Source organism: Martes martes, assembly GCF_963455335.1.
Source record: "Martes martes genome assembly, chromosome: 7".
Classification (NCBI taxonomy): domain Eukaryota; kingdom Metazoa; phylum Chordata; class Mammalia; order Carnivora; family Mustelidae; genus Martes; species Martes martes.
In genome coordinates this window covers 60,899,364-60,927,276 of record NC_137894.1, presented here as the reverse complement: position 1 = coordinate 60,927,276, position 27,913 = coordinate 60,899,364, and the positions used below count along the sequence as shown (strand labels likewise).

The 27,913-nt window shown below is 57.5% G+C and overlaps 1 protein-coding gene across 1 annotated transcript in view; it reads left to right on the top strand.

Annotated features, from left to right (window-relative positions):
- The window catches only part of SPTBN5 (spectrin beta, non-erythrocytic 5), a gene marked incomplete at its 3' end in the record, with an annotated part of 43,085 nt that overhangs the window by 1,469 nt on the left and 13,703 nt on the right, over nt 1–27,913 (top strand). Inside the window, exons 3-38 of the mRNA XM_080809708.1 lie at nt 1,832–1,948; nt 3,592–3,749; nt 4,276–4,504; nt 5,333–5,970; nt 7,146–7,284; nt 7,406–7,638; nt 7,875–8,028; nt 8,112–8,312; nt 8,390–8,596; nt 9,043–9,243; nt 9,889–10,041; nt 12,889–13,019; nt 13,227–13,466; nt 13,777–14,064; nt 15,248–15,488; nt 15,659–15,798; nt 15,960–16,059; nt 16,788–16,958; nt 17,479–17,634; nt 18,082–18,296; nt 18,699–18,876; nt 19,101–19,301; nt 19,529–19,645; nt 20,663–20,820; nt 21,202–21,337; nt 21,573–21,718; nt 22,500–22,614; nt 22,721–22,831; nt 23,083–23,262; nt 24,481–24,690; nt 24,863–25,012; nt 25,243–25,347; nt 25,744–25,911; nt 26,645–26,794; nt 26,913–27,104; nt 27,308–27,403. Coding sequence (XP_080665834.1) covers nt 1,832–1,948; nt 3,592–3,749; nt 4,276–4,504; nt 5,333–5,970; nt 7,146–7,284; nt 7,406–7,638; nt 7,875–8,028; nt 8,112–8,312; nt 8,390–8,596; nt 9,043–9,243; nt 9,889–10,041; nt 12,889–13,019; nt 13,227–13,466; nt 13,777–14,064; nt 15,248–15,488; nt 15,659–15,798; nt 15,960–16,059; nt 16,788–16,958; nt 17,479–17,634; nt 18,082–18,296; nt 18,699–18,876; nt 19,101–19,301; nt 19,529–19,645; nt 20,663–20,820; nt 21,202–21,337; nt 21,573–21,718; nt 22,500–22,614; nt 22,721–22,831; nt 23,083–23,262; nt 24,481–24,690; nt 24,863–25,012; nt 25,243–25,347; nt 25,744–25,911; nt 26,645–26,794; nt 26,913–27,104; nt 27,308–27,403 — 6,525 coding nt within the window. The remainder of the gene's footprint in view (nt 1–1,831; nt 1,949–3,591; nt 3,750–4,275; nt 4,505–5,332; nt 5,971–7,145; nt 7,285–7,405; nt 7,639–7,874; nt 8,029–8,111; nt 8,313–8,389; nt 8,597–9,042; nt 9,244–9,888; nt 10,042–12,888; nt 13,020–13,226; nt 13,467–13,776; nt 14,065–15,247; nt 15,489–15,658; nt 15,799–15,959; nt 16,060–16,787; nt 16,959–17,478; nt 17,635–18,081; nt 18,297–18,698; nt 18,877–19,100; nt 19,302–19,528; nt 19,646–20,662; nt 20,821–21,201; nt 21,338–21,572; nt 21,719–22,499; nt 22,615–22,720; nt 22,832–23,082; nt 23,263–24,480; nt 24,691–24,862; nt 25,013–25,242; nt 25,348–25,743; nt 25,912–26,644; nt 26,795–26,912; nt 27,105–27,307; nt 27,404–27,913) is intronic.

Sequence of the window (27,913 nt, the reverse complement as noted above, 5' to 3'; positions counted from 1 at the left end):
AAAGCTAGGGATGGGGGCACTGCTCTCCCCAAGCCCAGGAGCAGAAAGCTGACAGCCACAGAATCCCAGGCCCTTTTTTGGTCTCAGGGTCCAGAGGTCCAACCTTCCCTCTGGATAGTTGGGTAGAGTGAGCACCCCGTGGCCCTTGTCAGAGGCTCTGCAGCTCCCCTCGAGCACAGCATGTCATTGATACATAGTCTATGAAGGTGACAGCCTTGTCTCCACTCTACATACTGCTGCCCCAAAACAGGGTTCATGAGCAGCAGAACGTGGGATTCACTCACTTCTGGAGACCGTGTCATCTGCTGGGCACTCCATGCCAGGCTCCAGGACCACGGTCATCAAAGCCCAGACCTGGCTGCAAGGGGCCCATGGTTTCAGGAAAGACAGTTGATTTGAACCCAGCTCAGTGGATGCTGGTAAATGTTTAACAACCAGGGGGAGTAAAAGCCCTCATTCGTAGCATTTGCTAATTTCCCTGGCATTGCTATAGCTGATTCCACCACGGCTGATTCCAAGCTACCAGTGTGATATCACTAAGCACAAAGTGGGAAGATCAGACTTCACAAGCTGGTATGAGCAGACTCTGACACCCCACCCCCCAGCTGCTCCGGCTCCAAGCTGAGATGAATGCCAAAGGGCTCAGGTGTGCCAGGAGAGGAAGACTGAGCACGGGCTGGACCCCACAAGATACCCAGGGATGCAGCCCCTCTACCGGGCAGGTGGTTGGCTGAAGCCAGCTTCCCGCCAGGTCTTACAGAGAGCCTCCCCTCTTCTGCCCGATTCAGTGCATCCGTATCCATTACCACTATATGCCAGCCACTCTACTAGGGAGAGAAAAAGAGAAAGAGACATAAGAGAAAACCAAGATCCCCACCCAAGCAGAGTCAGGGGGTTGAGCACATGTGTTTGAGGAGGAGGAATAGTCCCTGGGCTTCTATTTGACATAAGGTGGCTATTGAAAACACCCTTGAAAAAGTGGTATTTGGTAAAGACTTAGAAGAAGGGAGGGAAGTAGCCATGTGGCTATTGGGGACAATATTTTTAGACAGCAGGGACAGCCAATACAAAGGCCCCAAGGCCTGTACCTAAAACCCTAAGGAACAGCCAGAATCCCACAGGCCTTGGAGTGCTGTGGTCCAGGAGAGGAAGACAGAGCCAGAGGGTGAAGGGGCCCAGGTCCCATGAGGCTTTGATGTTTACTCTGTTCCTTTCTCCCCTCATTCATTCCTCCTCCGTCCATGCGGGCAAGATCTAGGGCAGCAGGTTTCCAACTTTAGTGTCCAGAAAAACCACCTGAGGAGTTTGTCCAAATGCAAATCCTGGGCCCTGGCCCACAAGAGTCTGATTGGGTGGAGCTCGGGAATCTGTCTTTTTACCAGGAGATGGACCACTGAGGAAGAGGGCTATGATTGAAGTGCTCCCAAGCACCCCCATATGCCCTGAGAGGCAGAGGCCGACTGTTGCTGTTGTCTCTTGAGCCCATATATTGACTATGATGAGCCTTTATTTCCAACCCCTATGGCGGAACCACTGATCTCGGCCCCCATTTACCTGTACCCCACATATAGGGAGATCCCCCACCCTAGGGGTCCAGCCCATTTCACCAGGCTGGGATTTAGCTGAGAAGGACTTGAGTCCAAAACAGCAACCATTTAGAAAGTCTTCATCTGTGTGGCATTGTGCCCTGCCTCTTCCTTCCTTGGGGACCTCCTGGGACAGGATGGATTCCAGGACCCTCCCATCTGGCAGCAGGCCCCCCAACTTTTGGGTGCTCAGTCTTCTCTGGTACATGGGCTTCACAGTTGAACCCAGCCAGCTGTGCCTGCAGGTACCAATACCTCTCATTGGACCAGAGAACATCGTGGATGGAGACCAGACCCTCATCCTGGGACTCATCTGGGTCATCATTCTGCGTTTCCAGATCTCCCACATCTCCCTGGACAGGGTATGTCCCAACCACCACCCACACCGCCCAGCCCAGCCCTGGCCTCACCTCTGGCCCCTGGGGACAGAGCAGTTCCTCCTGACTCTTAGGAGCCCCACAACAGACCCTGGTGTCCACACAATGAATACCCACTCTTCAACAACGGGCTAAGAATTGAGAATGTCAGAGAGACTGTAATATGCTAAAATGACAACTAGATCCATCCTGATCTGGGACAAGCCATTCACAAGTGAGCGGTTTAGGAAACTGCCCAGTGCCCGCCTTTCACCCCAACTGGTTGTTCCCTACTTGGCACTGAAGCCCTCTAACTCCTATTACACATCTAATTTGCTGCTGGAGGAAATTAAACACGTGGAGGGAGTCCCAGCCCCAGAAGTTTCCAAATCCCCAGTATCCCGAACACCAAAGAGATGGTCCTCCATCCTCCGCTTGTTCTCCCACAACCAAATTGAAAAGAGTAAAAACATAAAGTTCTTATATTTATCAATTTTCACAGTTTGGTGGTTTCCAAAACCCCACCTAATAATTCCACTAGGATATAAAAGCCAACCTAGAAAACGAGACCCTAATGAAAAGAAGCCATAGATCTGGCTCAAATCCAGGAGGACCCTTGAAACCCCCATCATGTGACCATGAGCCCCAGGACAGCAGGAGCTTTGCCTGGATGTGTCCCCAGAGTCTCGCACCTATGCGATGAATGATTGGGTGAATTTCTAACTGGCCTCAACCCCAGTTAGAGTTGGGGAGGAAGAAGGAGAGGGGCCTTTGGGGCGGTGAGGGTGAGGGAGGGAGTGGGTAGAAGGAGAGTCCCACCGAGGGCAGGACAGGGACCAAAAATGGAGGCTGGAAGTGGTGGGGAGAGGCGGGGAGTAGACAGGAAGAAGGAGGGGAGAGAAGCACTGAGGGGAAGAGAGAGAGCAAGCCAGGGGTGCAGGCAAGTGGAACCAAGAGGAACAGAGTAAAGGAAACTCAATAAGAGAAACATCAAGGGCGAGAGGGGACTGAAACCAGAGGAAGATATCCTTGCCCTGCCCAGAAGACGCTGTGCTGGCTCTGCCCTCAGCCGCCCTGTGAGGCATCGAGGTGGCAGACAGGGGGCGCTCACCCGTCAGAGGCAGGCTGTCAGCCATTACCGGACCGGCAAGCCTATTAGTGGAAGGATGCTGGGCAGCCTTCTCCTTGCCCCTCTGCTCCTCCTTGTGTCATCCCTAGAATGGAAATAGTAATAGTGTCCCCCTCATGGGGCCATGAGAGGTTGGAAAGCCACGGCCCTGTGCCTGGCTGGCAGACAGCCCACGGGGACCAGGAGCCAGTCTACCAAATCCCAGCCTCAATTTCGTGGGGCCCATTGTTAGCCCAGTGCCCCCCGCCCACGAGAAGGGCTGGAGAAATGGCAGCTCCCGCTGTTGTGGTCACCAGCGGTGACTCAAAGCCAGCTGCTCAATGTGACAGCGTTCAGGCACTCTGCTTTGGAAGGACGATCTTTCTCCCTCAGCCCCAGTCCCCGCCCACCACAAATGAAATCAGTGCAAGGGAGAGCCATCTGCTCTCACAAGCAGGCCCAGCCCGCCTCTTCCGAGGCCCCCGGGTCCCGCTGCCTTCCCAGAGTCCCTGCATGGTGACCCGCTGTCCTGCCCTACCAGGAGGAGTTTGGGGCCAGCGCAGCGCTGCTGTCCGCCAAGGAAGCTCTGCTGGTCTGGTGCCAGAGGAAGACGGCCTGCTATGCCAATGTCAACATCACCGACTTCTCCCGCAGCTGGAGTGACGGGCTCAGCTTCGGGGCCCTCATCCACGCACACAGGTGCGCCTGAGGGAGAGCAGACCCGGCGCCCTCAGCCTCTCAGCCTTCCCCCTGGAGGCCCCCACCACTAAGCCAACACCCACAATGGGCTTGGGTCCCGAACCTGCCCATCTCCCACATCCCTGGGGCCCATGCACGCCACGAACGGAGGTAGAGCAGGCTGATAGCCTTGGCCCTCCCCTGTCCCTAGGAAATCGTGGGGGAGTTGGCCCAGTTTGCCTTGACCCTTGCCCTTCTCCACTTTCTGTGTCCCTGACTCTATTCTCAGTCCTCTTCCCGGCGGCAAGTAGCCGGGAAACAAGCCGGGAGCTTCTCCCCCTTCCCAGAACCCTGGTGCCTGAGGGAAATTAACATGCCCCACCCCAAGAACCTGATTCCTTCATGACCAGCTCAGATTACCAACAGGAGAAACTAATGTATGGTCAGGTGTAAACAGCCGACAGGAGATGGTTGGCCTTTTTAACAAGTTCCTTAGACCCAAGCAGTAAGTGACTCTGGTGAGGAGCTCTGCCTGATCTCTGTCCAGACCAGACCTGCTTGACTACTGTTCCCTGCGTCCGGAGCGTCCACTGCAAAACCTTGCCCTGGCTTTCCACGTGGCTGAGCAGGAGCTGGGCATTGCTCAGCTGCTGGACCCCGAGGACGTGGCGGCCCTCCAGCCTGATGAGCGCTCCATCATGACCTACGTCTCCCTCTACTACCATCATTTCTCCCGCCTGCACCAGGAGCAGACGGTCCAGAGGAGACTTGCTAAGGTTGGTGACAAAGGGAAGGTGGCATCAAGGAGAGGTGGGGTGAGCATGCGCTCCAGAGTCAGACACACCTGAGTTTGAAGCCTGCCTCTGCCACTTCCTAGCTGTGTGGCCCTGATCATGTCCCCTAACTTTTCTGTGCTTCCTCTGTCAAATGGCAACAATAATGCCTGGGGTCGTAGAAGGCTGTCATGAGTTTTCGGGGGTATTGGGCACAGTGCCCAGCACGGGGTCTGGCGCACAGGGAAAGCCAGGTGAGCTCCATTGCCTCCAGCCCTCCCACTCCCTCTGCTCTTAGACTGTTAAGCTCTTAATGGGACTGAAAGGCTCAGAGAGCCAGACTCTGTAAGGACAGGCACAGAAGCAGCTCTGCTGAGCTCAGTCCCAGTTTTGGGGAGCTCTCTTCCTCTCCAGACATAGTGGCAGGTGCAGAGATCTGGGAAGGCTGTTCTTAGGGTTGGTGTCTCAGTTGGGCATGAGGGAGACGATTGAGGCCAAGGGTTCTGAGCTGCTTTAGGAATGTGGGGGCCTCAGGGAAGAGAAGGATGGCTCAGAAAAAGAACGGGACTCCCGGACATGAGACCAAATGGGGTAAAATAAGATGGAGGAAGCCAGGATGGGGGCCCCGTGCTTCTGGGTCTAAGCGTGCAATGCAGGCAGACCTGCTTCTCTGGGGGCTGGGAGGAACCCCGCTTTCATGCAACCTCAGCTTGGGGGAAGGAGCTGCCACCCACCCTGGGAACCCTGGTGGTCGACTCAGCAGCCAAAAGGGGAGTGCCTTCATCCCAGGGCCTGTGCCCCAGTGCTGCCCTGTGCCCTTGCCTCCTCCAGATCCTGCTTCAGCTCCAGGAGACGGAGGAGCTGCAGACCCAGTACAAGCAGCTTGTGGGCGACCTGCTAGGCTGGATTGCGGAGAAGCAGGCGCAGCTGGAGGCGCACGATTTCCCAAACTCCCTACCCGCCATGCGCCGGCTCCTGGTGGCCTTTGCCCGCTTCCGCACCCAGGAGAAGCCACCACGGCTGCAGCAGCGAGGGGCCACAGAGGCCCTGCTCTTCCGGCTGCGGACCTCATTTCGGGCCCAGAACCGCAAGCCCTTCCTGCCTCCTGAGGGCCTGGGCCCGGCAGAGCTGTCCCAGTGCTGGGCACGCCTGGAGCGGGCGGAGGCCTCCCGGAGCCAGGCCCTGCTGCAGAGAATCCTGCAACTCGAGCGGTTGGAAACCCTGGTCCGGCGCTTCCAGCGCAAGGCTGCCCTCAGGGAGAGCTTCCTGATGGACACAGAGCACACGCTGGACCAGGCTGCAGCTGCAGCCCCACCAGCCAGCCTGGCCACAGTGGAGGTAGCTGCCCAGAGACTGGGCATGCTGGAGGCCAGCATCCTGCCCCAAGAGGGGCGCTTCCAGGCCCTGGCCGAGATTACAGATGTCCTCCGACAGCAGCAGCACCCTGGCTGGGAGGAGGTGGCCTGCAGGTGAGCCCGGGGCAAGGAAACTATCCTTAAAACAGGGTAAGTCCTTCCTATCATACCCTTATCTTTACGTGTGCCCATTCCTGGCCATAGAGGTGTGATATGGTAAGGGCTCCCCTTGGGAAGCTCAAACTCCTGCCAATGCCTGAAGTTCCAGCATCTGTAATGAACCCCTTTTGGTAAACCACCACCCTTTCTACATACTTCTTATTAATTCACTCACTAAACAAACATTTATTGAGCTTCTACTATTTCCCGAGCACTGGGCTAGTGCTGGGGATTTAGTAGTGAAGAGGACAAACAATAATCCCTCCCCTCCCAGAGCTTACACACGTCTAAGGAAAACAAACTATATATACAAAATGATAAAAAATAGTGATAAAGCATAGGAGATTACAAGGTGCCAACAGAGGGAGAGGAAGGTAGACTGGGTGGTCAGAGGAGGTTCACTTTTGAGCAAAGACCAGCGAGGAGTGAGGGGGCAGCCATACAGATGGGACAGACTCTCCCAGGCAACAGGAATGGCTGGTGCAGTGCCTGTAAAAGATAGCACAGAGGCCAGTGCTGACCAAAGGGACCGGCAGCAGCTGAGGTCCCGGAAAGACAGGGCCAAAGGGTGGAGGCAGACAGCATGCTGGGTTCTGTAGGTTGCCCTAAAGACGGGATTTAGTCAGAGGGGAACGAGTCGTGGGAGAGCCTGAGCTGAGGAGTGCCACAGTCTAACTCCTCTTCTACAGTGATCACTTTGGAGGCCATGTCGGGGACGGATGGAAGAGGCAGAAGCAGACCACATAGGAGGCTGCACAATAATTTAGGCCAGAGAGAAGTAATGGAGGCCATGAGAAATGGTGGGATTCTAGAAATATTTTGAACCCAGGGAGACTTGCAGACAGACCAGATGCGGGGTGTGAGAAAGTGAGTTCTCCAGATTTTAGCACAGGCACTTAGAAGGCTGGAGTTGCTGTCTATCATCTGAGATAGGGCCTGGAAAGAAGGATTGGGGGCCCTGAAGACCTGAACCTCACAGACCCTTCCTCTGGTTTCTCTGTGTCTGAGAAGCAAGAATACGATGCTCCAAGGCTCCTCCCTGACCACCAAGTCCACCACCAGCTATAGCCCCCAAGGTGGTTTCCCCATAGCAGCCCAGTAAAGACCGCCCTTATTCTCATGCACTGCAGGCAACTGGAGATCACTGGGCGCTGGGAGCGACTTCTTGAACGCCTCCAAGGGCAGAAGAAGCAGATGGCAGACCTGCAGGCTATGCTGGGCTTGCTGCACGGGGTGGAGAGTGCCTCCAATCAGCTCAAGGAGCTCCAGGTGGGCCCTGTACCAGCGGACATCCCCCTCACCCAGGCCAAAAAGCAGGTGCACCAGCACAGGTGCTCATGGGGACCCAGCACTATGGGGCTGCAATGTTCACTTGTCCACCCCCGGCCAGGTGCTGGCCAGCTCCACAGCCTGTGGGCAGCAGCTGACAGAGACCATGGAGCTACTGCAGAAGCATGATCTGCTGGAGGCCCAGGTGTCCGCCCACGGAGCCCATGTGCGCCATCTTGCCCTCCAGACCTCGGAGCTGGACTCCTCCCTGGGCACTGGTGTGGGGGTGCTGCAGGCCAAGGCCCAGGCACTGGCCCAGCTCCACTGGAGCCTGGTGTCTCTGGTCAAGGTCCGGTAAGAGCTCATCCCACTCTTATACCTACTCCAGAATCTTCGTGTAACCTAGTTACCTCCTGCCCACGTTAAAAATACTGCTGACTTGGCAACTTTCTCCACATTGTCCCTCACTCCCAAGTCTTCTGGGTCCCCTGCTAAGTCATCTGGAACAAGAAAACTCTTGTCTCAGGGGAAGTGTCTGAGTCTGGTGGGGAGCCCTCCCCAATCCCTTTGGGGCCCCTGCCTTCCCTCAGGCGGGCCTTGCTGGAGCAGAGCCTGCAGCAGGCGGAGTTCCTGCACCACTGTGAGGAGGAGGAAGCCTGGTTGAAGGAGCATGGGCAGCTGGTGGAGGATGAGGCCCTGGGCCTAGACCTCAGCCAGATCAGAGCAGCCTTGCAGAAACACAAGGTATCTGCCGCCCTGCCCGTCCCCACCTTGTGGCCCCCTTCTTCCCTTCCCTTCACCCAGATCCCTACTCTGCACCCTGCCAGGCCGTGGAAGCCGAGCTGCGCCACCACCAGAACGTGTGCACTGATCTCCTGCGGAGGGGATGCGACCTAAGTGCCCGCGGGCCCCCCACGCGGCCAGATCTGCGTGAGAGGGCCGAGGCGCTGCAGGGCACGTGGCAGCGGCTCCGGGCTGGGGCGGCCAGGCGGGGGGTGCGGCTGCAGGCTGCTCTGCTAGCCCAGCAGGTAGCGGGATGGTGCGCCGCGGGCGGCGGCGGGCGTGTGCGGGGCGGCCAGTGCACAGCCTGCCCTCCTCCCGGCAGTACTTGGCGGACGCGGCAGACGCGGCCTCGTGGCTGCGGGAACAGCGGTCGGCCCTGGAGAGCGCCCTCTGCGGACGGCACCCGGCGGCCACCGAGGCCCTGCTGCTTCGCCACCGGCGTCTGGAGCGCGAGATTCAGGCCTTTGGGGCCGAGCTGCGGCAGCTGAATGAACAGGCACGCGCGGCCGCAGCGCAGGTGTCGCTCACGGTGCGTGGGGGCCAGCTACAGAACTACGGGTCTCCGGCTCCAAATGCTCGCGTGATCTCAGCGAGGCCCGTTTCCTGTGACCACACAGAAGGTGGAGATGGGAGGGCTTTTGTGGCCGCGGACTGTGGAAGACTGGGCTTCCCCTGGGCTGGTTGGGGGAAGAACCCCTCCCCCGCAACATCCTGCCTCCTGCCCAGCTCAGTGCGTGGCATCCCATCTGCCCACCCAGTACGTCCAGCTTTGTCCAAAACAGTACGTCCAAAGCCGTCCAGTACGTCCGGCTTTGCTCATTTTGCCCGCCAGTTTCCAGGCATTAACCAGGTTCCTGCTGGGATGCCCCCCTTCACTTTTACCAGCCCAGGGACGACCCCTGGCAGCACCATGTGGAGCCTTCTGTGCTTAGGGGAGCCCCAGTGGATGTGCTGCCCTCTGTCTTGTCAGCACAGGTGGTGTCTGCCCTGAGCTCTCCAAAGACAGGTCTAAGCCACCTGGGGACCTGGAGTGAGGTCTCCTGCCACTCTGGCCCCCCCGGCACCTGGAAGATGGCCCTCTCGGCTGATCCTGACACCATCTTTGACCCTAACACCATACTCCAGACACAGGACTGCCTGAGCCGGGACTATGAGGGCCTGCAGGCCCTAGCAAAGGTAACATTCTTGTTCTAGAAATGTTCATGAAGCGCTTACTCTCTACCGGACCCTGAGCTGGGAGCCCAGGGACGGAGCCCTTACTGGACACGCATGCTGGCTGCAAGCAGCTTATGTGCTGGCAGAGGAGATGAGAAGTCAATAGACAGCTGTGGGTGTGATGGGAGCCCAGGTCAGGCTGGCAGACGGGGAGGGCATCTCTGAGGGAGGGATACTTGGGCTGAGACTGGAACAAAGAGGGGCTAAGAGCAGGTAAAGGGGGGGGGTGGGCAGAGGAGAGAGGGACACAATGGCCTAGGCAGGACTTAAGCCAAGGCAGGAAGGAGGCCCAGGAGGAGTAAAGGCCAGAGTGCCTGGAGCCCAGCAGTGAAGCCAGGAGTGGTAGGCAGCAGGAGGAGAGCCTGGAAAGGAGGTGGACCAAGCTAGGCAGAGCCAGGTCCCTACCTAAGAGCCAAGGGCTAGATCAAGAGGACACGTTCTGCCAGGGTCCTTGACCCGATGCTGAGCTCTTGTCAGCTTCCTCCCCTGGTCCTCTGACAGAGGGCACTGGGCCCACCAGTGGGGGAATCAGGGTGACAGGACCACTCTGAGGGCCCCATGGGGAAGTTGACCCCCACCACAACCCCTGGGCCGGCCTCTCCTCAGCACCACAGGGAACGCTTGGAGGAGGCAGCAGCTCTGTGGGGCTTCCATGGCTTCTGTGGGGAGCTGCGGTCCTGGCTGGAGAACCAGACAGCACTGCTCCAAACACTGCAGCCCCAGGCCCACAACTTGGAGGTCACTCAGCTCACATATGAGGTACCGCTCACCAAGGATGGGGGGTTCTCAGCTGCTCGGCCCTGCTGCCTCTCCTTATCCCCCGTCCTTCTCCCTTCCTGCCTGCTCCTGCCTCTCCATTATTCGCTCCTGTGCCTGACTGGTCCATGTTCACTCTAGTCCTGTCTGGGAAGGAGGAGCAAGGGGTCTGGCTTTGAAGTTTTTTTATCAAGCATAAATGACATGTGACATTACAGTAGTTTCAGGGATGCTACATAATGGTAGGATAGTTGTAGATACTGTGAAATGATCACCACTGTAAGTCTAGTTAGTATCGACACATAACGTTCTATTATTACCATAAGGACTGAATACACAGGTACAATTTACAATAAGTTTGGTTAACAGCCATCACCACACATAGTTACATAATTTTTTTCTTGGGATAAGAACTGTTTTTTTTTTTTTAAGATTTTATTTATTTATTTGACAGAGAGATCACAGGCAGGCAGAGAGAGAGGAGGAAGCAGGCTCCCCGCTGAGCAGAGAGCCCGATGCAGGGCTCGATCCCAGGACCTGAGATCATGACCTGAGCCGAAGGCAGAGGCTTCAACCCACTGAGCCACCCAGGCGCCCCAAGAACTTTTTTTTTTTTTTTAAAGATTTTCTTGGCATTTATTTGTCAGAGCACAAGCAAGGGGAGTTGGCAGGCAGAGGGAAAAGCAGGCTCCCCGCTGAGCAGGGACCCTGATGTGGGACTCAATCCCAGGACCCTAGAATCAGGACCTTAGCTGAAGGCAGATGTTTAACCAACTGAGCCACCCAGGCATCCCTTAGGATGAGAACTTTCAGGATGTGCTCTCTTAGCAACTTTCAAATATGCAACACAGTGTGATTAACTGTAGTCCCCATGCTAGACATTCCATCCCCATGACTTATTTTATAGCTAGAAGTTGGCGCTTTTTGACCCCTGTTACTCATGTCACCCACCCCCAACTCCCTACCTCTGGCAGCTACCAATCTGTCCTCTGTGTCTGTCTTGGTTTTATTTTGTGTTTTTAGATCCCCCATACATGTAAGATCATACAGTATTTATCTCTATCTGACTTACTTCACTTAGCAGAATGCCCTCATGGTCCCTCCCATTGTCCCAAATGGCAAGATTTCATTCTTTTTTTATGGTATGAGAGAAATATTTAATTCTTTTGGATGCGGTAGGTATGTATATACCATATTTTCTTTGTCCATCCATTAGTGGACAGTGAGGCAGCTCCCTTATCTTGGCTATTGCCCATAATGCTGCTACAGGCATGGAGGTGCAGATGTCTTTTCAAATTAGTGTTTTCACTTTCTTTGGATAAACACCCAGAAGTGGAGTTGCTAGACCATATGGTAGGTCTATTTTTCATATTTTGAGGAATCTCCATGTTCTTTTCCATAGTTGCTGCACCAATTTACATTCCCACCAATTGTGCACAAGGGTTTCCTTTCTTCCTCTTCTCCACATTCTCACCAACACTTCTTTCCGGTCTCTTCAAGAACAGCCATTCTCTGGTGATCTGGTTGGGGCTTTGATTTACATCTCCCTGAAGATTAGTGATGTTGAGCATCTTTTCATATGTCTGTTGGCTATCTGTATGTCTTCTTTGAAGAAAGATTATTTGCTCTTGGTGTTGAACATTTTGAATTTGTTGTTTATGGTGTAAGGCAAGGGTCTAGTTTCATATTTGGCATGTGGCTGTCTGGTTTTCCCAGCACTATTGAAGAGACTATCTTTTTTCCCAATTGTATATCCTTGGCTCCTTTTTCATAAATTAATTGACCCTATGTGCATGGGTTTATTTTTGGGCTCTCTGTTCTGTTCCACTGATCTATATGTCTGTTTTTATGCCAATACCATGCTGTTTTGCTTATTATAAATAATTAGTATAGTTTATTATAGTAAACTATATAGTTTGAAATCAGGGAGCATGAGGCCTCTGACTTGGTTCTTTCTCAAGATTGTTGTAGTTATGCAGTCTTTTGTGTTTCCATACAAATTTTAGGATTGTTCTAGTTCTATGAAAAATGATGTGGAATTGATAGGGATTATATTGAATTTGTAGGTTGCTTTGAGTAGTTCAAACATTTTAACATATTAACTCCTCCAATCCATGAACATGGTATATCTTCCCATTTGTGTGTGTGTGTGTGTGTGTGTTTCAGTTTCTTTCATCAGAGTCTTATAGTTTTCAGTGTGTAGGTCTTTCTTTGGTTAAATTTATTCTAGGTATCTTATTTTTAATGCAATTGTAAGTGAGTTTGTTTTAAATTTCTCTGATAGTTCATTATTAGTGTACAGAAATGCCAGCTATCCCTGTAGATTGATTTGTGCCCCACACTGTTGCTGAATTCATTTGTTGTAACAATTTGTTGGTGGGGTCTTTATGGTTTCTGTATATAATACATGATCTTCTGCAAATAGTGACAGTTTTACTTCTTTCTAGTTTGGATACCTGGTTTTGATTTTTTTTTTTTTAAGATTTATTTATTTATTTATTTATTTATTTATTTGAAAGACAAAGATCACAAGTAGTCAGAGAGGCAGGCGGGGGGCTGGGAGGAAGCAGACTCTCTGCTGAGCAGAGAGCCTGATTCCGGGCTCAATCCCACCCTGAGGTCATGACCTGAGCTGAAGGCAGAGGCTTTAACCCACTGAGCCACCAAGGTGCCTCATCTTTGAATTTTTAAAAAGCCCTCCAGCCCTTTAAGGGCAGAAATCCCAATCCTTTGAGAGGGAAGCAGTTCAAATACCTAGGCAGCAGACCATGTCTGAGGTAATTTGTAGTCTTGAGGGCAGTTGTAGGAAGAGAAAAAAAGCCCTCAAGGCCTGGGTCTTCCTTTCCCCAGAACTTCCTTACTACCCTGGCTGTGGGAAGGAGCTACTGGGCTGAGGTCAGCAGCAATGCGGAACAGCTAAAGCAGAGATATCCCGAAGTTACCCCCAAAATCCAGCAACAGCAGGAGGAACTGAGCCAGAGGTAAGAATGAGGGAGTGCAGGACGGGCTGGATACAGTTCCCAGGCCTGTGGAGCCTGCTTATCTACCTCCCCAGATGCCAGAAGGAAACACTGGGTGTGTCAGAGACAGGGAGGAGAGGGTGTGGGAATGGCCATCCTGGTAGCAGCCATTGTATGAGTCCCCGGCCAAGGTCCCGGGATGGAGACATCCCTGCTCCCTCTGTTCAGGTGGGGGCAGCTGGAAGCCCTGAAGAAAGAGAAGGAAACACAACTGGCACACACTGCAGATGTGTGCACCTTTCTGCACGAGTGTGGCTCCACACACGTCCAACTGCAAGAACTGCTTCTCCAGCTGGAAACCCTAGATCTGGGGCAATCCAAGGACAGCCACCGCACCCTGCAGCTGGCCCAGCAGAAGATGCTAACACTGGAGAGGAGAGTCCACTACCTGCAAAGGGCATCCATGAAGTACAGCCTGGGCTTGGCATGGGGACAGGGCCCCGGGAGGTAGGGGAGGACTGAACAGGGTTGTGGGAATGAGGAATGGGACAGAAAGTGGAGGACGGGCAGGATGTGCTGTCTGAAGGACGGGACACAGGTGGGGGAAGGGTACAAGGAAATGCCCATGGAGAAAGGGCGAGCCACACAGGCTTTCTGCCCCTGGGGCAAGGGGGGAGATGGGAATGAGGGGTCACCACTCCTTCCCCTGGGGAATCCGAGCCTGGACACCAGGGGTCTGGGGCAGAGCCCTGACAAGGCGGTGGACCCCATCTCCCAGGACTGAGGAGCTGGGCCCCCCAGAGAGCCGGTCCCTGCAAGAACAGGTGGAGCCACTATGGCGGCTGCTGGAGCGGGGACAGCAGCACGTGGCCCAACAGGCCAGGGCCTGGGCTGAAGCGCGGGCGCGGCAGAGCTTCCTGCGGGAGAGCCAGCAGCTGCTGCTGTGGGCGGAAGACATCTGGGCTCAGCTGCGCAGCGAGGAGAAGGTGGTAAATGTGGCCTCAGCCAAGCAGCTGCTGATGGAGCACACAGACCTGCTGGCGGAGATCCAGCTGCAACAGGAGAGGTCAGGAGGGGAGGGCAGATAAGGCGGCCTTCAGGGGACAGGCCACCAGAAAGCGAGAGGCAGGAAGCAGGGTGTCACCCAGGGGAGTAGGCCAACCTAGGATCCAGCAGGTGCTTGGGGCAGGTTTTAAGGAGGGGGATGCAGGGGCGCCTGGGCGGCTCAGTGGGTTAAAGCCTCTGCCTTCACTTCAGGTCATGATCCCAGGGTCCTGGGATCAAGCCCTGCATCAGGCTCTCTGCTCAGCAGGGAGCCTACTTCCCCCCTCTCTCTCTCTCTGCCTGCCTCTCTGCCTACTTGTGATCTCTGTCTGTCAAATAAATAAATAAAATCTTAAAAAAAAAAAAGGAGGGGGATGTAACCAAGAACTGGTCAGGCATCCTGCATACTTCTGGGGGTGGGGTGCAGTGGGATGCAGGGCAGAATCTTAGCTTCCCGGAAGGTTCTGTCAAGTGAAGACTTGGCCATACCCCATCCAGGTGAGCCTGATGGATTGCTTTGAGTACTCCTTTCTGGATGACACAGACCCCACAGGCTCCCAGAGTCAGATGGCTCCTCCCCAGTCTGGCTAGACCATCGGTCCTGCGGGGATGACAGTCCAGCTCTGTCAGGCAGGGAGGGTCACCTCGCACAGTCCACAGGCTGTGCCCGCACAGGGGAGCCCGAAGGTAGCCAAGTGGGCACCGAATCCATCCTGTCCTCTGTTTCCAGACTCTACTAATGGGTCGAGGTTGCCTCACCTCAGAGGAAGCAGAGCCTTTTCCTAATCCACACAAAGGTGTCACCTGTCCCCAAGCTGTGTGCCCATGTGCTCAACTGGCTGAGAGAGGCGCCCTTTCTCATGTCCATGGACATATGGTGGCCCGGCTGCAGTTTGAGGGATTCTTCTACTTGCCTGGGCATGGCCAGTGGGATGGGGCCCTGGAGCAAGTGTGTGACCAGCAGGAAGCGTGGCCGCCATGAGACCTCAGCAGCATGCCTGGCCCATTATGGTCTGCGCCTCACTAGTGAGCTAGGGCACAGCTGTCCTAGGGGATGAGTGCGCCACTGGGTCTAACTAGCCTCAGGTCCCCCCTGCCAGTTAGCCCTCTATCAGAGCTCCAAAGTGAGTGACCAAGGGAGAGGGGAGGAAGGGGCAGTGAGAGGTGCAGATGGGGTTTGACACTCCGCCTGTCGTCCTGGACAGGCTGCAGCAGCTGGAGGCTCAGGGCCAGCCCCTTTCAGCCTTGGACTCCCCGGACTCCCGGGAGGTGGCCTGCACTCTGAGGCTCCTGGACCAGCAAGGCCTGGGCCTGCAGGCCGCCTGGGAGCAGAGACGGCAGCGGCTGCAGGAGGGGCTGGAGCTGCAGAGGTTTGGCGGAGATGTCGATGGTTTCACTGCCACCTGTGCCAGACACGAGGCCTTCCTGCAGCAGGACAAGCTTGGGGTAGGGGGCCAGGGATACGAGGCTGCAGGGCCGCTTCCCCATCACTGGGGGAAGCTTTGAAGATGGGCAGGGGCTGGGGTGGGGGTTGCTGGTGGCCCTGGGGCCAGCAGTGGGCAAGATGGTGCTGACCCCATCATCCCAAGCATGACCCCCAGCCTCTGCCCCCTCAGGACGATGTCAGGGAGGCCCAGAGCCTGCTGCAGCAGCACCAGGACTTTGGGCGGCTCCTGGGCATCCTTGGCCATCGAGCAGAGGCTCTGCGGGCACGTGGTGAGAAGCTGGCCCTGAGCCAACACCCTGCTGCACACAAGTGAGCCAAGGCCCATGGGCACAGGGCACACCCTGTATGGCCTGCTGCCTGGAGGCTGGGAGAGGGTGTGGGCAGCGAGGTGGCAGCGGGGCATGCCCTGAGCTGAGTCCCCTACCCCCGAGCCCTCCCCCCAGCCCTCCCCCATTCCACCTGGCCTCCAGGGTCCGGGAACAGCTGCAGAGTGTCCAGGCACAGTGGACCAGGGTCCAGGAGAGGAGCGAGCAGAAGAGGAGGCGGCTGTTGGCTTCCCTCCAAATGCAGGTGAGGCGGCCAGCCCAGGTGGACGAGGCCTCCCGGGAGGAGGGCCTAAGAAGCCCCTGCTGCGTGAACACTAGTGCACAATGCAGAGCCCTTTCTGGTTTGCAGAGCACCTTCCCACATGTTCTGTTCTGCCACCGACCCCCATAGCCCCTCTTGTGGGACCTGTGTTACGGCTCTGATTTTCACAGGCTGAGGCCACACTTTTGAGGCAGGACTGAACAAAGTCCTGATAAACTCCCTTGACCTCCCTCACCTGGCGACTCCCCTTGCCCATCATTTTGGGCCACACTCTGGGCTCATGCTTGGGCCATGGGCACCCACCGCAGACCTCGGCTCTGTCAGAGACTTATTCAGCCCCCATGGGAACTCAGAGCTGTGCCGGTCCACAGGCCTCCTGTGGCATAAGCCTATTAGGAGAGAGAAATGGCCATATGTGATCTGAGGTGGCCTGAGTGGTGGGGACTGACCAAGGACTCCTGTTTTCTGGGCACAGGACACCATGGGGAGCCCAGGCTGTCCCTCCCCAGACCTCCTCCTGCTGTGAGGGGAACATTTCCCTCCCCATCTCCGCTTCCCTGTCCCCACTTGTGAGTGGCAACCCAGGCCCCACCTTGCACACTGCGTCCTGCTGTTTCCCAGGGGGTCCATGAGATCCCTCTCTCTAGAGGTCCATGCATCAGCCCTTCCCCCTGGCTCATGCAACCCATTTTCTCCTGGTTCTTGGGCAGGAATGGCAGCAGGATGTGGCGGGGCTGGTGCTATGGATAGAGGAGAAGAGCCTGAGGGCAGCGGAGGAGCCTTCCCAAGAGCCCAGCGACATCCTGCAGCAAGCCGCGTGGCATGAAGCCGCCAAGCGTGAGCTGCTGGCCTCCTCTGAGCACATGGAGGGCCTGCAGCAGGTGGGGGTGCTAGACAGAGAGTGCGGGGCTCATGCCTCTTCAAATCCCCAGCCCAGCTGGATGGCCTGTTTTCATGGAACAAACTCACCGAAAGAAGACTCGTTCTCAGTCACCTCGGAATTAGGATACCCCAGATTCCTCCTCCACTCTGCTGGATACCCTTCTGTCTTGGTGCCCAAACCAGCCCAGAACGTTCCCTTCATGTCTTCCCACCATCCCCACCCCGCCCCCAGCTCTCAGGGCAGCTCCAGCACCTGCCACTTCCATCTGAACAAAGCCTTCCCTACCTCAGTCTGCTGCGGGCTCACCCTGCTCACCTCAGGGGCATCAGCCCAGAGCCTGCCCACCGCTGCCTACAGATCGGGGGCTACAGGAAATGCTTGAGCCCTTGCAACCTGGAGAACGCAACCTGTAGCAGACTACCCCCTCCCCCCACCTCTGCCATCTGGGTCCCGCCTGCTGTGGCCCCTCGTGGTAAAGCAACTCGACACAGTTCCCTCCATCTTTGTGTCTACTCCAGGCGGGGAGACGGCTGCTGAGCGGCAGGCACTGTGCCAGGGAAGCTGTGCAGGCCAGCCTCCAAGGTCTGAGTAGCAAGTGGGAAGAGTTGAAGAACAAGCTGGCCAGGCAGGGGGACCGGCTCCAACAGACTAGACAGCTTCTGGGGCTGCTGCAGGTCTGCCTAAGAGAGGGCCGGGGCACAGGAGGGAGACTGAGGCTCTGCTGGGCCAGGATAGGGGAGGGGGACAAGCAGGACAGGCAGGGGCAGGGAGGAGTCTGGGGTATTCTGCTAACTCTGGAGGGGCCCTGGGGAGTCCTGCCGTCTTGAGAGGCCTCTGGCTGATGGCAAGTGGGGCCTGGCGCTGACAGTTTAGAATTGTCTCCTGGGTGCCCAGGGTGTAGTCGGCACAGCTGAGATACCTCTGGAGGAAGAAGCAGGAGGGGATGGGAGTGTTCATGAGGCTCTGGGGCACAGGGTGGGTGGGAGGTGGACGGTGAGACTCAGGGGTCCCTAGTAGGTCCTTGGTGAATCTGGTAAGTGGCAAGCAGTATGGTCTTGGAGTCCAAGAATTTGCAAGCCTATGCTATAGAGCCTGATGCAGGACCCTTGGCATCTCCCCAGGATGCCAAGGAGAAGATGAAGCAGCTGGAGAGGAGACTGCAAAGTGCAGAAACAGGGAAGGACCTGGGTTCGAGCCGGGAGTTACAGAAACGGCACGGCCAACTGGAAAGTGAGAGTCAGGCACTGGCCAGCAAGATGGCTGCCCTCGTCTCCCAGGCCCACCAGGGGCTCACTTCCCAGACCATTATGGAGGAGACCCAGAAGTACCTACAGAGGTACCCACCTGCTTGTTCCATCTTCACCCCATTCTGTGCTACCGCCCACCCCGTGAACGCGAGGACAATTTACCCAGTGAGGCCAGCAGTGGCATCTACACGACCTACTTGTCCGAATCTCCTTCCCTTATGAGGAGGGTCATTCCCCGGATAGGAAGGCCAGATACCCCAATTCTAGGCATCCTCAGTACCCCACAATCTGAAGTCAAGCAGGTTATCTGGGTGAAGTGTTTGGCCCTGGGCCCTTTCCAGCTGCCTCACCATCATCAGATGAGGCTCTCCCCTTTCCTCTGCTTTGTTCCTCATGGGTCCCTCGCTGGGCTGTGGGAAGCCCTGAGGGCATTCCCACCCCCCGCCCCACCACTGTTCCCACTATCTACCATCTCTTCTGCCTTCACCCAGGTTCAAGTCTCTGCAGGGACCTCTGGCCGCCCGGCGCCTACAGCTGCAGGCCTCAGTGGGGCTGCATGAGTTCTACCAACTGAGCAACCTGGAGCTCACTTGGGTGGCTGAGCGCATGGCCAGAGTCGGCTCCACCCAGTGCTTGAACGGTGCCCAGAGCCTTTGCCACAAGCACGAGGTAGTTGCCCCCTCTTTCTCCCAGGATCCCTGACCTCCCACTCCGAGACCTTAGAAGCCTTCTGTCACTAACAGAGTGTCCCTATTCCCAAGTCTCTGTCCCCAGTTACTCCCTGCCCAGTTTTGCCCCAGTTGGGGCCTGGAGCCGCATGCACGGCTCTGTTGGAGGTGCCTGGTGCCTAAGGGAAGCCCAGAGGCAGCAGTCCCCATCCCGTTCTGTGGCAGGAGCTCGGGGCGGAGATGAGAGCCCACCAGGGACAGGTACAGCATGTGCTGGGTTCTGGACAGAGCCTTGCGGCCTCGGGGCACCCTGAAGCCCCGCGTATTCTGGAGCAGTGCCAGAAGTTGGAGGGCCGCTGGGCCGAGCTGGAGCGGACGTGGGAGGCGCAGGCCCAGTGCCTGCAGCAGGCTGTGGCTCTCCAACAGGTGGGACACGGAGAGCCCCCGGGGTCATTCTGTGAGGGAAGTCTGCAGGAGCTGGGCCTCTCAGAGGGGCGGGTCAGTTGGCAGAACCGCAGCCCAGAAGCTGGCAAGTCCCCAACAGGCACAGAATCCTCTGCACAGGCTGCTGGAAAGCCTAGTGCGATGTCCCCAAGGGTTGGTGGAGGGTCCCAGCTGACATCATCAGGGTGAGGTGGCCTCATTCCTGGCAGTGTTTTCTGGCTGCATCGGAGCTGGAGGACTGGGTGAAGGAAAAGCAGCCGCTGGTGAGCAGTGAGGACTGTGGTGGAGACGAAGCAGCCACCTCCAAGCTCATCAAGAAGAACCAGGTACCATGTCCCGGGCAGTCTGCACACAGCCTGCCCTGGGGAGATGATGAGCCACGAGGAGAGGTCTATCATGCTCGCCGAGGGCACATTCTCCTTCCCGGGGGCACAGAGCCCTGCTGTTTCTTCCTGAAGACACAGCCAATTCCTTTCCTGCCAACCCCCAAGTCTGGCAGGGCCCCCTGTCCATCCCCAGGGCTTCCCTCCTTCAGAGACAGCCCTTTGAAGAACTCTGCCCCCTTCTTTAGTCTCCTGACCCATTGATACCACTGTGGCCTCGGGATTTCTCTGCCTTCTTCCTCTCTTGCCCCAGCACCTTCTCCCATGTCTTCCTCAGGGTTCTTCCTCCCACACTTTGAATGTCACCCTTTGAGTTAACCAAATGCCCTCTTGAAACCTACCTCCCCTGGCAAGCATTCCTCCGCCACGGTTAAAGGGAGAGAGGCCCAGCACACCCTCCTCCTGGGCTCAAGACTCTCAGGACCTCACAGCCCTGGACCCCTCAGCAGCCCTGGTTCCAGCTGGCACTGACGCGTCCTCTTGTCTGGACATGGGTTTCCGTAGAGCTCTCATGGTCGGTGTTTCCACGACCTGGGATGGAGGACTCTCAGCCATTCGTACGGGGTGTGCCTGGGGCCGTGACTTTGTGGGGCTTCGGTGTCCCAGACATCCTGGGCAGCCCACTTAACCCCGGCCATCGCTGTCTTCTGTATTGTTGGGGTCTAGTGCAGTGTCTCCTGTGCCCTCCCTCTCCCGGCCCCAGTTACCCAGCTCTCTCTTACTAAATAGTGAGTCCTCTGAGGACACAGTAAGAACTCCAAAAGCATTGGGTGGGTGGATGTTGGACGCATGGCTGGGCGGATGGGTTGGGGATGAATGGACGGGTAGATCAGTGGGTGTGTAGATGGGCAGATGGATGAGTCTGAGGATCAGTGGCCGAAGGGAAGGGTGGGGAAGATGCGAGTGTGGGTGAAGGAGCCATCCAGTCTGCGCCGGGCCTGGGTCCGTGCGTGCTGGCAGGCCCTGCAGCAGGAACTGGCCCTCTGCTGGAGCTCCATGGAGAAGCTTGACCAGAAGGCGCAAATCCTCGCTGGCCCCGGGGCCCCTGAGCAGCTGCGTGTGGTACGGGAGAGGCTCTGGGAGCAGCTGCGGATACTGCGGGAACGGGCAGCCACACGGTAAGGGGTGCTGTACCCGCTCTGGGTCTGGCGGGGCCTAGCCACGGTTGACCGTTCCAGTGCCATGACCCTGAGTTGGAAGGACACCCTGGCCCCCGGCCCATAGAGATGTGTCAGAGGAGCCCTTGCTGGGGGTTACTCCCCTCCTTCCGTCAAGTCCACAGCAAGGCCCGCTGGGCAAGAGCTCAGCCCCCAGCTCCCGGCTCCCAGCTCCCGTTGCTTCCCTGCATATGAGCCCACTGCCCCGCACTGCCCTCCTTGGCTTTACTTCTCCCTGAATCTAGAGCCACAGGCTTGCACAGAGACCACGAATAAGCTCCTTCAGGTTCTCCCCAGGGGAGTGGGCAGCCAACCTGTGGGAACCACGGGCTGTCCCCACAGGGGCCGAGAGCTGGAGGGGACTCTGAAGCTGCATGAGTTCATGGGGGAGGCTGAGGAGCTGCGGACCTGGCTGGCTAGCCAGAAGCAGGCGGCCCGGCTCGGGGAGAGCCTCGGAGAAGACGATGAGCACATCCTGGTGAGCAGAAAGGGCTGGGAGGAAACCCTCAGGGAGAAGGCCGGGGGCAGTGGGCCGGCCTGAAGGGCTGTGGAGGAGGGGGCTGTGGGACTGTGAGTGCTGGCCGAGGACAGGCCTTCTGAGGAGGTGTAGGGCTGTCCCACCCCCATTGTCCAATCAGGAGGCCCCAGCTTCCCAGGCTGCTTGCTGCCTTCCTGGGGGGTCACTCTGTCACCCACTGCCCTCTTGTCCTCAGCACCTCTGCACTGAGTTCACAAGGTTTCAGCGGCAAGTGGAGCTGGGTGCCCGGCGGGTGGCAGCCTGCCGGCAGCTGGCAGAGAGCCTGCAGGAGCTCAGGCACAGGGCTGCCCCTGATGCCCAGCAGACGCAGCAGCACCTGCAGTGAGTGTCCAGTGGGCTAGGCCGGGGGTGCTGGCTTGGGGGAGCGAGCTGTGCAGGCAGTTCCTGGGGTGTTCAGAGAGGGCAGGCCACTCTGAGGGCCACACTGGCTCTGTCTGCTTGCAAGGATTCTGGAGAGGGCGCTGGCCCCAGGGAGGCTGAGCCAGCTCCTGGTGACCGCGGACTGTGAAGGGTGGCAAGGCTGGGTATGCAGATCAGGGATGGCTGCCCGGACCCCCAGGGACACGTTTCCAAACCCCTGGCTCCCAGGACTTGGGGAAGGAACTGTGCAAAGACGGCCTAGCTGCTACCTGGCTGGCATGGGTCCCCTACCCCCAATCCCAGCCTGCGGACTCTGAGGCCAGGCCTGACTTGTCCATGACCCCTGGCATGGAGCCTGGCCTGGTAAAAGCCTTAGAAGCTCAGTGAGAGTTGGCTGAGCACATTGAGGAATGGAGAGAAGATGCAGCTCCTGCCCTTGAATGTTTATAAGCTGATTGACATTTGCGACTGGCATACACAAGAGGGAAGAAGGAGCACAAAGATTAGAAATCAAGGGCTGAGCATGACAGCAATGAAGGACTGAATTCGTGGTAAAGCTGGAAAGGCTCCAGGCAGGCCCTGAGGCAGGAAACGGTGTTCCGAAGGTGCTCCGAAGGGGAGCTCTGGGCCAGTCCTGGATGCAGCCCGGAAAGGACAAGGGCTGACAGGACTAGCCAAGTGTGGAATGAGATGCTGAGCCAATGGCTAACATCCTGTTGGTCTTCCACACACCTGGGGACAGGGCTGCCTGGTCAGAGCTGTGGGAGCTGACCCAGGCCCGAGGCCACCAGCTGCAAGATGCCGAGGTCACCCTCAGAGTACACAGAGATCTGTTGGAAGCCCTCACGCAGGTCCAGGTACAAGCCCAAGGGGAGGAAGGAGATTCTTTCTAGAAGGGGACACACCCCCGGCTCGATGCCCCACCCTCTATTCCTGACAGCCTTGGCCATCTCCTCTCCTCAGGAGAAAGCCACAAGCCTCCCCAGTGAGGTGGCCCCAGACCTGCGTGGGCTGGAGGCTCAGCTGAGGAGACACGAGGAGCTGGAGCATGAGCTCAGGGGCGCTGGGCAGCAGGTGAGCCAGTCTGGCCGCCTCTTCCCCTCCACCCCTCCCCCCCCACCCCGTGCCTCCATAGGCCCCCTTGAGCCTGTCTATCTCTTCCTCTGGGTTTCCCGAGCTATCCCAGGGCTTCCCACTGGGCCTACTGGGCATGGCAGGGCCTGGCTGGAGGAGGGTTCTGTGGGATGGGCAGGCCCTTCAGCCTCCAGGAGGACGTGACCCTTCCCCCACCCCCCGCCCTGCCCCGTCTCCTCTCCCTACCCCAGCTGCAGGAACTGCTAGAGGTTGCAAGTGCAGTTCAGAAGCTGGGGCCAGGGCCCCAGGCCCAGGCCATGCAGCAGAGGCAGGAGGCTCTGGGGCAGGCCTGGGAAGCCCTGAAGCTACACGTGGAGCAGCTCAGGACGCGGCTGGAGCGGGCATGCCTCCTGGCCCGTTTCCACAGGGCGGTGAGGGCTCTGTCCTCTTGGGCTGCATGCGTGTACGTGCGTGTGCATGAACGTGTGTGTATGTGTGTGTGTGTTGCCATGCACGAGCGTGTGCTGTTGAGACCCTCCTGCTCTGGAGGGAAACCCAGTGTGGACACGAGTTAGAGGAGCATGGGTACGTCTGGAGGTCTGTCGCAGGCCCATCTGTCTGTCAGGGCACTGAGTGCATGGGACACAGCAGGGACTCCTTAGGTTTGAGTCAACACCAGCCCAGGTGAGTAACAGAGCAGCAGGAGATGGGGGTCCCAGCCAGGCCTGGGGAGGAAAAGCAGCCCATAACTGGAGAGTCACATGTTCTAGACAGTGACCTCGGGATAAGCTAGCATCTGTTGAACATCTGTGTCTCACCATCTACCAGGGGCCATGGATGGAGAGAGAAGGGTGATGAAGAAGCTAAGTAAGATGGACTTTGTTGTCCTCAGGGAGCCTCTCTAGATGAGGGGACAAGCCTCATACTCCAGAAGTCAGATTGGGACGGGGGCCCTGGCCACAGGCTGTCTCGGAAGTCCCCAGATCCAGTGCCTGGTAAACCAGGAAGCCCAAACTCTGACCCTACAAAAAGGCTTGATCTGGGGATCTGCCTCTGCTACTTTCCAGCAGCGTGAGCTTGTGCAAGGCCTCTGTGAGTCCTCCCTCATACACACTGTGCCATTGACCGTTCTTCACCTCGACAATGAGGTGTTTGGACAAGGATCCAAGGCCCCCTCAGCTCTCATGCTGTGTACACTGATCTGAAGACAGTGTGCAAGTGTTAAAGCAGTAATCTCCCGAGGGCAAGGTGAGCAGCGAGGTGTCACAGTGCCAGGGAAGCCTTCGTGAGGCAAACGAGGCCCTGGACCCTGAAGAGCAGGTGAGGTGGGGAGAGACGGAAGGGGTGGGGAGAAGGAGCTTCTAAGCCGGAGGGGCACCAGAAGCAAAGGGTGAGGAGGCTCGGTGATGGGGACGAGGAGGCTGGCAAACAGGCACACTTCATGAACCTGGAAAGATTAGGTTGGATGACAGCAGAGGAACCTGGTGACAAAATGCCCCTGAGACTCAGCAGAAGCTCTGCCCTGGAACGGTTACTCTGCTGTGCGAGTGGACACAGGCGGGCTGGAGTTGGGCCTCAGAGCCCAGCTCTCTGACGCCCAGCCCAGCCCAGCCCTCACCCAGCTCTCCCTGGGTCTCCTGGGGCCGCAGGTGCAGGACTACACCTCCTGGGCCGCCACTGTGTGGCGGGAGCTGCAGGGACAAGAGGGCTCCCAGGAGCCCAGCCGTGACCTTCCCACACTACTCAGCAGCCACTGGCAGCTCCGGGCAGAACTGGAGGCCCGGGAGGAGCTGCACCAGAGGGCCTCGCAGCTGGGCCAGCAGGCACTTCTGGCTGTAGTAGGGACACCCATCAAGGAGGTGGGCCCCTTTCTCCTGTGCCCCCCCCACCTGCCCTGACCTCGTCTGAGCCCCATCACCTCCCACCCTGCCCTGCCCTGCCACGCTGGCCTCTCGTCAGGGGCTTCCCTCAAGATCGGCTGTCAGCTTGTACAGGCGGCTCTCCCCAGGCTTCCCATGTGTCTGTCCCCAGGTCCAGGAAGGGCTGCGAGCCCTGCGGGATGAACGGGAGCAGGTGTTCCAGGCCTGGGAGCAGAAGGAAGAGAAGCTGCAGGCTATGCAGCGGGAGCAGCTCTTCCTCAGAAAGTGTGGTCACCTGGACCAGATCCTCACGGTCCAGGAGGCAGGTCCTCCCCCTGCCCCACCACACACGTCCCCATGCGCCCCCTTCTCCCTTTCTCCTCTACCACCTACTTGCTTCCTTGCCTCCTGGGACTCAGCTTTTTTCCTTGATGGGAGGCCCAAAGACTGGGCACAGCCTCAGTGCATATGGCTGCAAATGGGGGTCGAGGGGCCCAGCTGTTTCTGGACAGTCCCTGATGGCCTATTTGACTTCTCCATGGGCTGATCCAGATCTCCCTGAAAACCGGTGCACTGGGGAGCTCAGTGGAAGAGGTAGAGCAGTTGATCTGCAAACACAAGACTTTCCAGAATGTTCTGACTGCCCAAGATGAGAAGGTAAGAGGCTCAGAGAGAACTGGGCATGGTCAGATCGGGGGATAGGGGAGGGAAGAGGGCAGAGTCTAGAAACTTTGGAGAGTTCTGAATGGGGGACATGGAGTGCTTGGTGTGCACCCACAGGTAATATCAGGGTACAGGTACAGCCTGTGGGCCTAGGGGTGCCTGGCTGGGGCTGACTGAGCAGAAGTGGGTATGTGGCTCAAGAGGAGGGCCACGCTTCAGGGACACCAGAGCCACTTGGCTCCACATGGGGGAGCTGTGGGTTTGGTTCTGGCTTGCTGGGAGGACCAGCTGAGGGAAGGGCCATGCTGGGCTGAGGGAAGGGCTTTCCTGTGGGCCAGCCTCCCAGCATGGGGGAACAGGAGACTGTGACCCCAACCCTCCCCCCACCAGGAGGCAGCCCTGTGTGAGCAAGCGAAGACACTTGGGAGCCCCATCGTGCAGGATCGGCTCCACACAGTGTTAGAGCATCGGGCTCAAGTGAAGGACCTGGCAGAGAGCCGGGGACAAGCCTTGCACACCTGTCTCCTCATGACTGGCTTCACCAGGGCTGTGACCCAGGTCGGAGGGCCACCCCCAACTCCGTGCCTTCCGCTTGGGCCACATTTTATTTTTTTTATTTTTATTTTTTTTTAAAGATTTTATTTAATTTGACAGAGATCACAGGTAGGCAGAGAGGCAGGCAGAGAGAGAGGAGGAAGCAGGCTCCCCGCCGAGCAGAGAGCCCAATGTGGGACTCGATCCCAGGACCCCGGGATCATGACCCGAGCTGAAGGCAGAGGCTTTAACCCGCTGAGCCACCCAGGCGACCTTGGGCCACATTTTACAGGCTGCCAATGACCTTCACCTTCCCGCGCTCCTTCAGGCCTCACCACACCCCTGTGATGAGGACACTGAAGTCTGGAAGGTTCAGTGGGTTTCCCAGGGGCCTTGCTGGACCCAGGACATTTGATTCAAAGACACTGTGAACAGAGATCCTGCTGCCTCCTGAGCCTGTGAGGGCTAGGTCAGAGAGAACCAGGGAGGCAGAGGGAGGGAGCCAGGTATCCTGGGAACAGGCCAACCTCCCCTCCAGAGGCCCTGCCCAGCCCTACCCTCTGGCTAGGGGCAGGGCTGGGCCTGAAGCATGTCCCCCTGGGCTAGAAGCCCTGGATGGCATCTATCCAGCTCGGCTTCACCCAGCCCTGGGGGCCAGCAGTCCACTCCCTGGGCACAACTAAGAGAGTGCATGGGACATCCCTGGAGACTGAAGCAGCACCGGCATAATGGGATTCATGTCCCCAACCCCCACCAGGCCCAGGATTGGATTGAGGATCGAGTCTGGCAGCTGAGAGAGCCAATCCCTCCTGGAGACCTGAAAGATAAACTGAGGCTCCTGCGAAAACACCAGGCCTTCGAGGCTGAGATCCAGGTGCACGAGGAGGTCATAATCTCCATCACCAAGGTAACGGGCCCTCGGCCCCAGTCCTACTCCAAAGTGTGGGCTCTTGGGTGGCCAAGGAAGAAGGTTTCAGGCAGGGGAAGGGGTGACAGGCAAGATCTCCGGGTGTTCTGTCTCCCAGGATGGCGAGGCTCTCCTGGCACAGAGCCCCCCTCGGGCAGGAGAGGTCTCCCAGAGGCTGCAGGAGCTGCAGGAACACTGGCAGAAGCTGAGGCAGGCAGTGGCTCTCCGGGGCCAGGACCTAGAGAACAGGTGGAAGTTTCTGGAGTTCCTGCGGAGAGCTGACCTTACAGACGCCTGGATCCAGGAGATGGTGAGACCCAGCCGGGCAGGGACAGAGCTGGGGGTGAGGCTGAGGGGCTGAGAGATGGGGACAAGGACAAGCCTGCTGCTCCCCAGCTCCCTGACAGGTGGGAGCCCCAGCAAGAAGTTGCCCCAACACTGCTCCAGGAGCTGGCTGCCCTGGTGCTGGGGCTCAGAGCGCCGTCCCAGACCCTCACCCCTTGGCCTCTGCAGGAGGCAATGGTGAACCTGGGCGAGCTGGGCCAGGACCTTGAGCACTGTCTGCAGCTCCGCAAGCGTCTCAGAGAGCTCCCAGGAGTCTGGGCCCAGGTATGGGGCCCTGTGGGGGAGATGCAGTCAATCTGTCCCCATGGGGGACAGAACTGCTCAGAATAGTGAGACAGCATGGGTCGGGGGAGGGCTCCAGCCACTGCCCCGCGCTCACTACTTGCATGTGCTTAGGCAGCCCCCTCATCGCACCAAGCCGTAGTTCCTCCATCTTTAAAATGGGGATAATGCTGGCCTCCTAGGTAAGAGAGCCAGGACGAGTGGTGGTGGCCACACAAATTGGTATGTGTGCTGAAACTGCCGGGAACTGTCCTCCCCACCACGCACACAGGTGCACATGTGCAGAAACTGACATACTCTGAATCAAACCCGTGGTTGCGTCCACAGTTAGCATGTCCACTCTGTGCCCCAGTCATATAAGGTTTTACCCTCAGGGGAAGCTGGGGGAAGGGATTGTGCGGCTTCTCTATACTATTTTTATTGTTATTGTTGTTGAAATCTTGCAATTTCCTGTGCATCTATAATTATTTCAAAATTAAAAAAAAAAAAGAT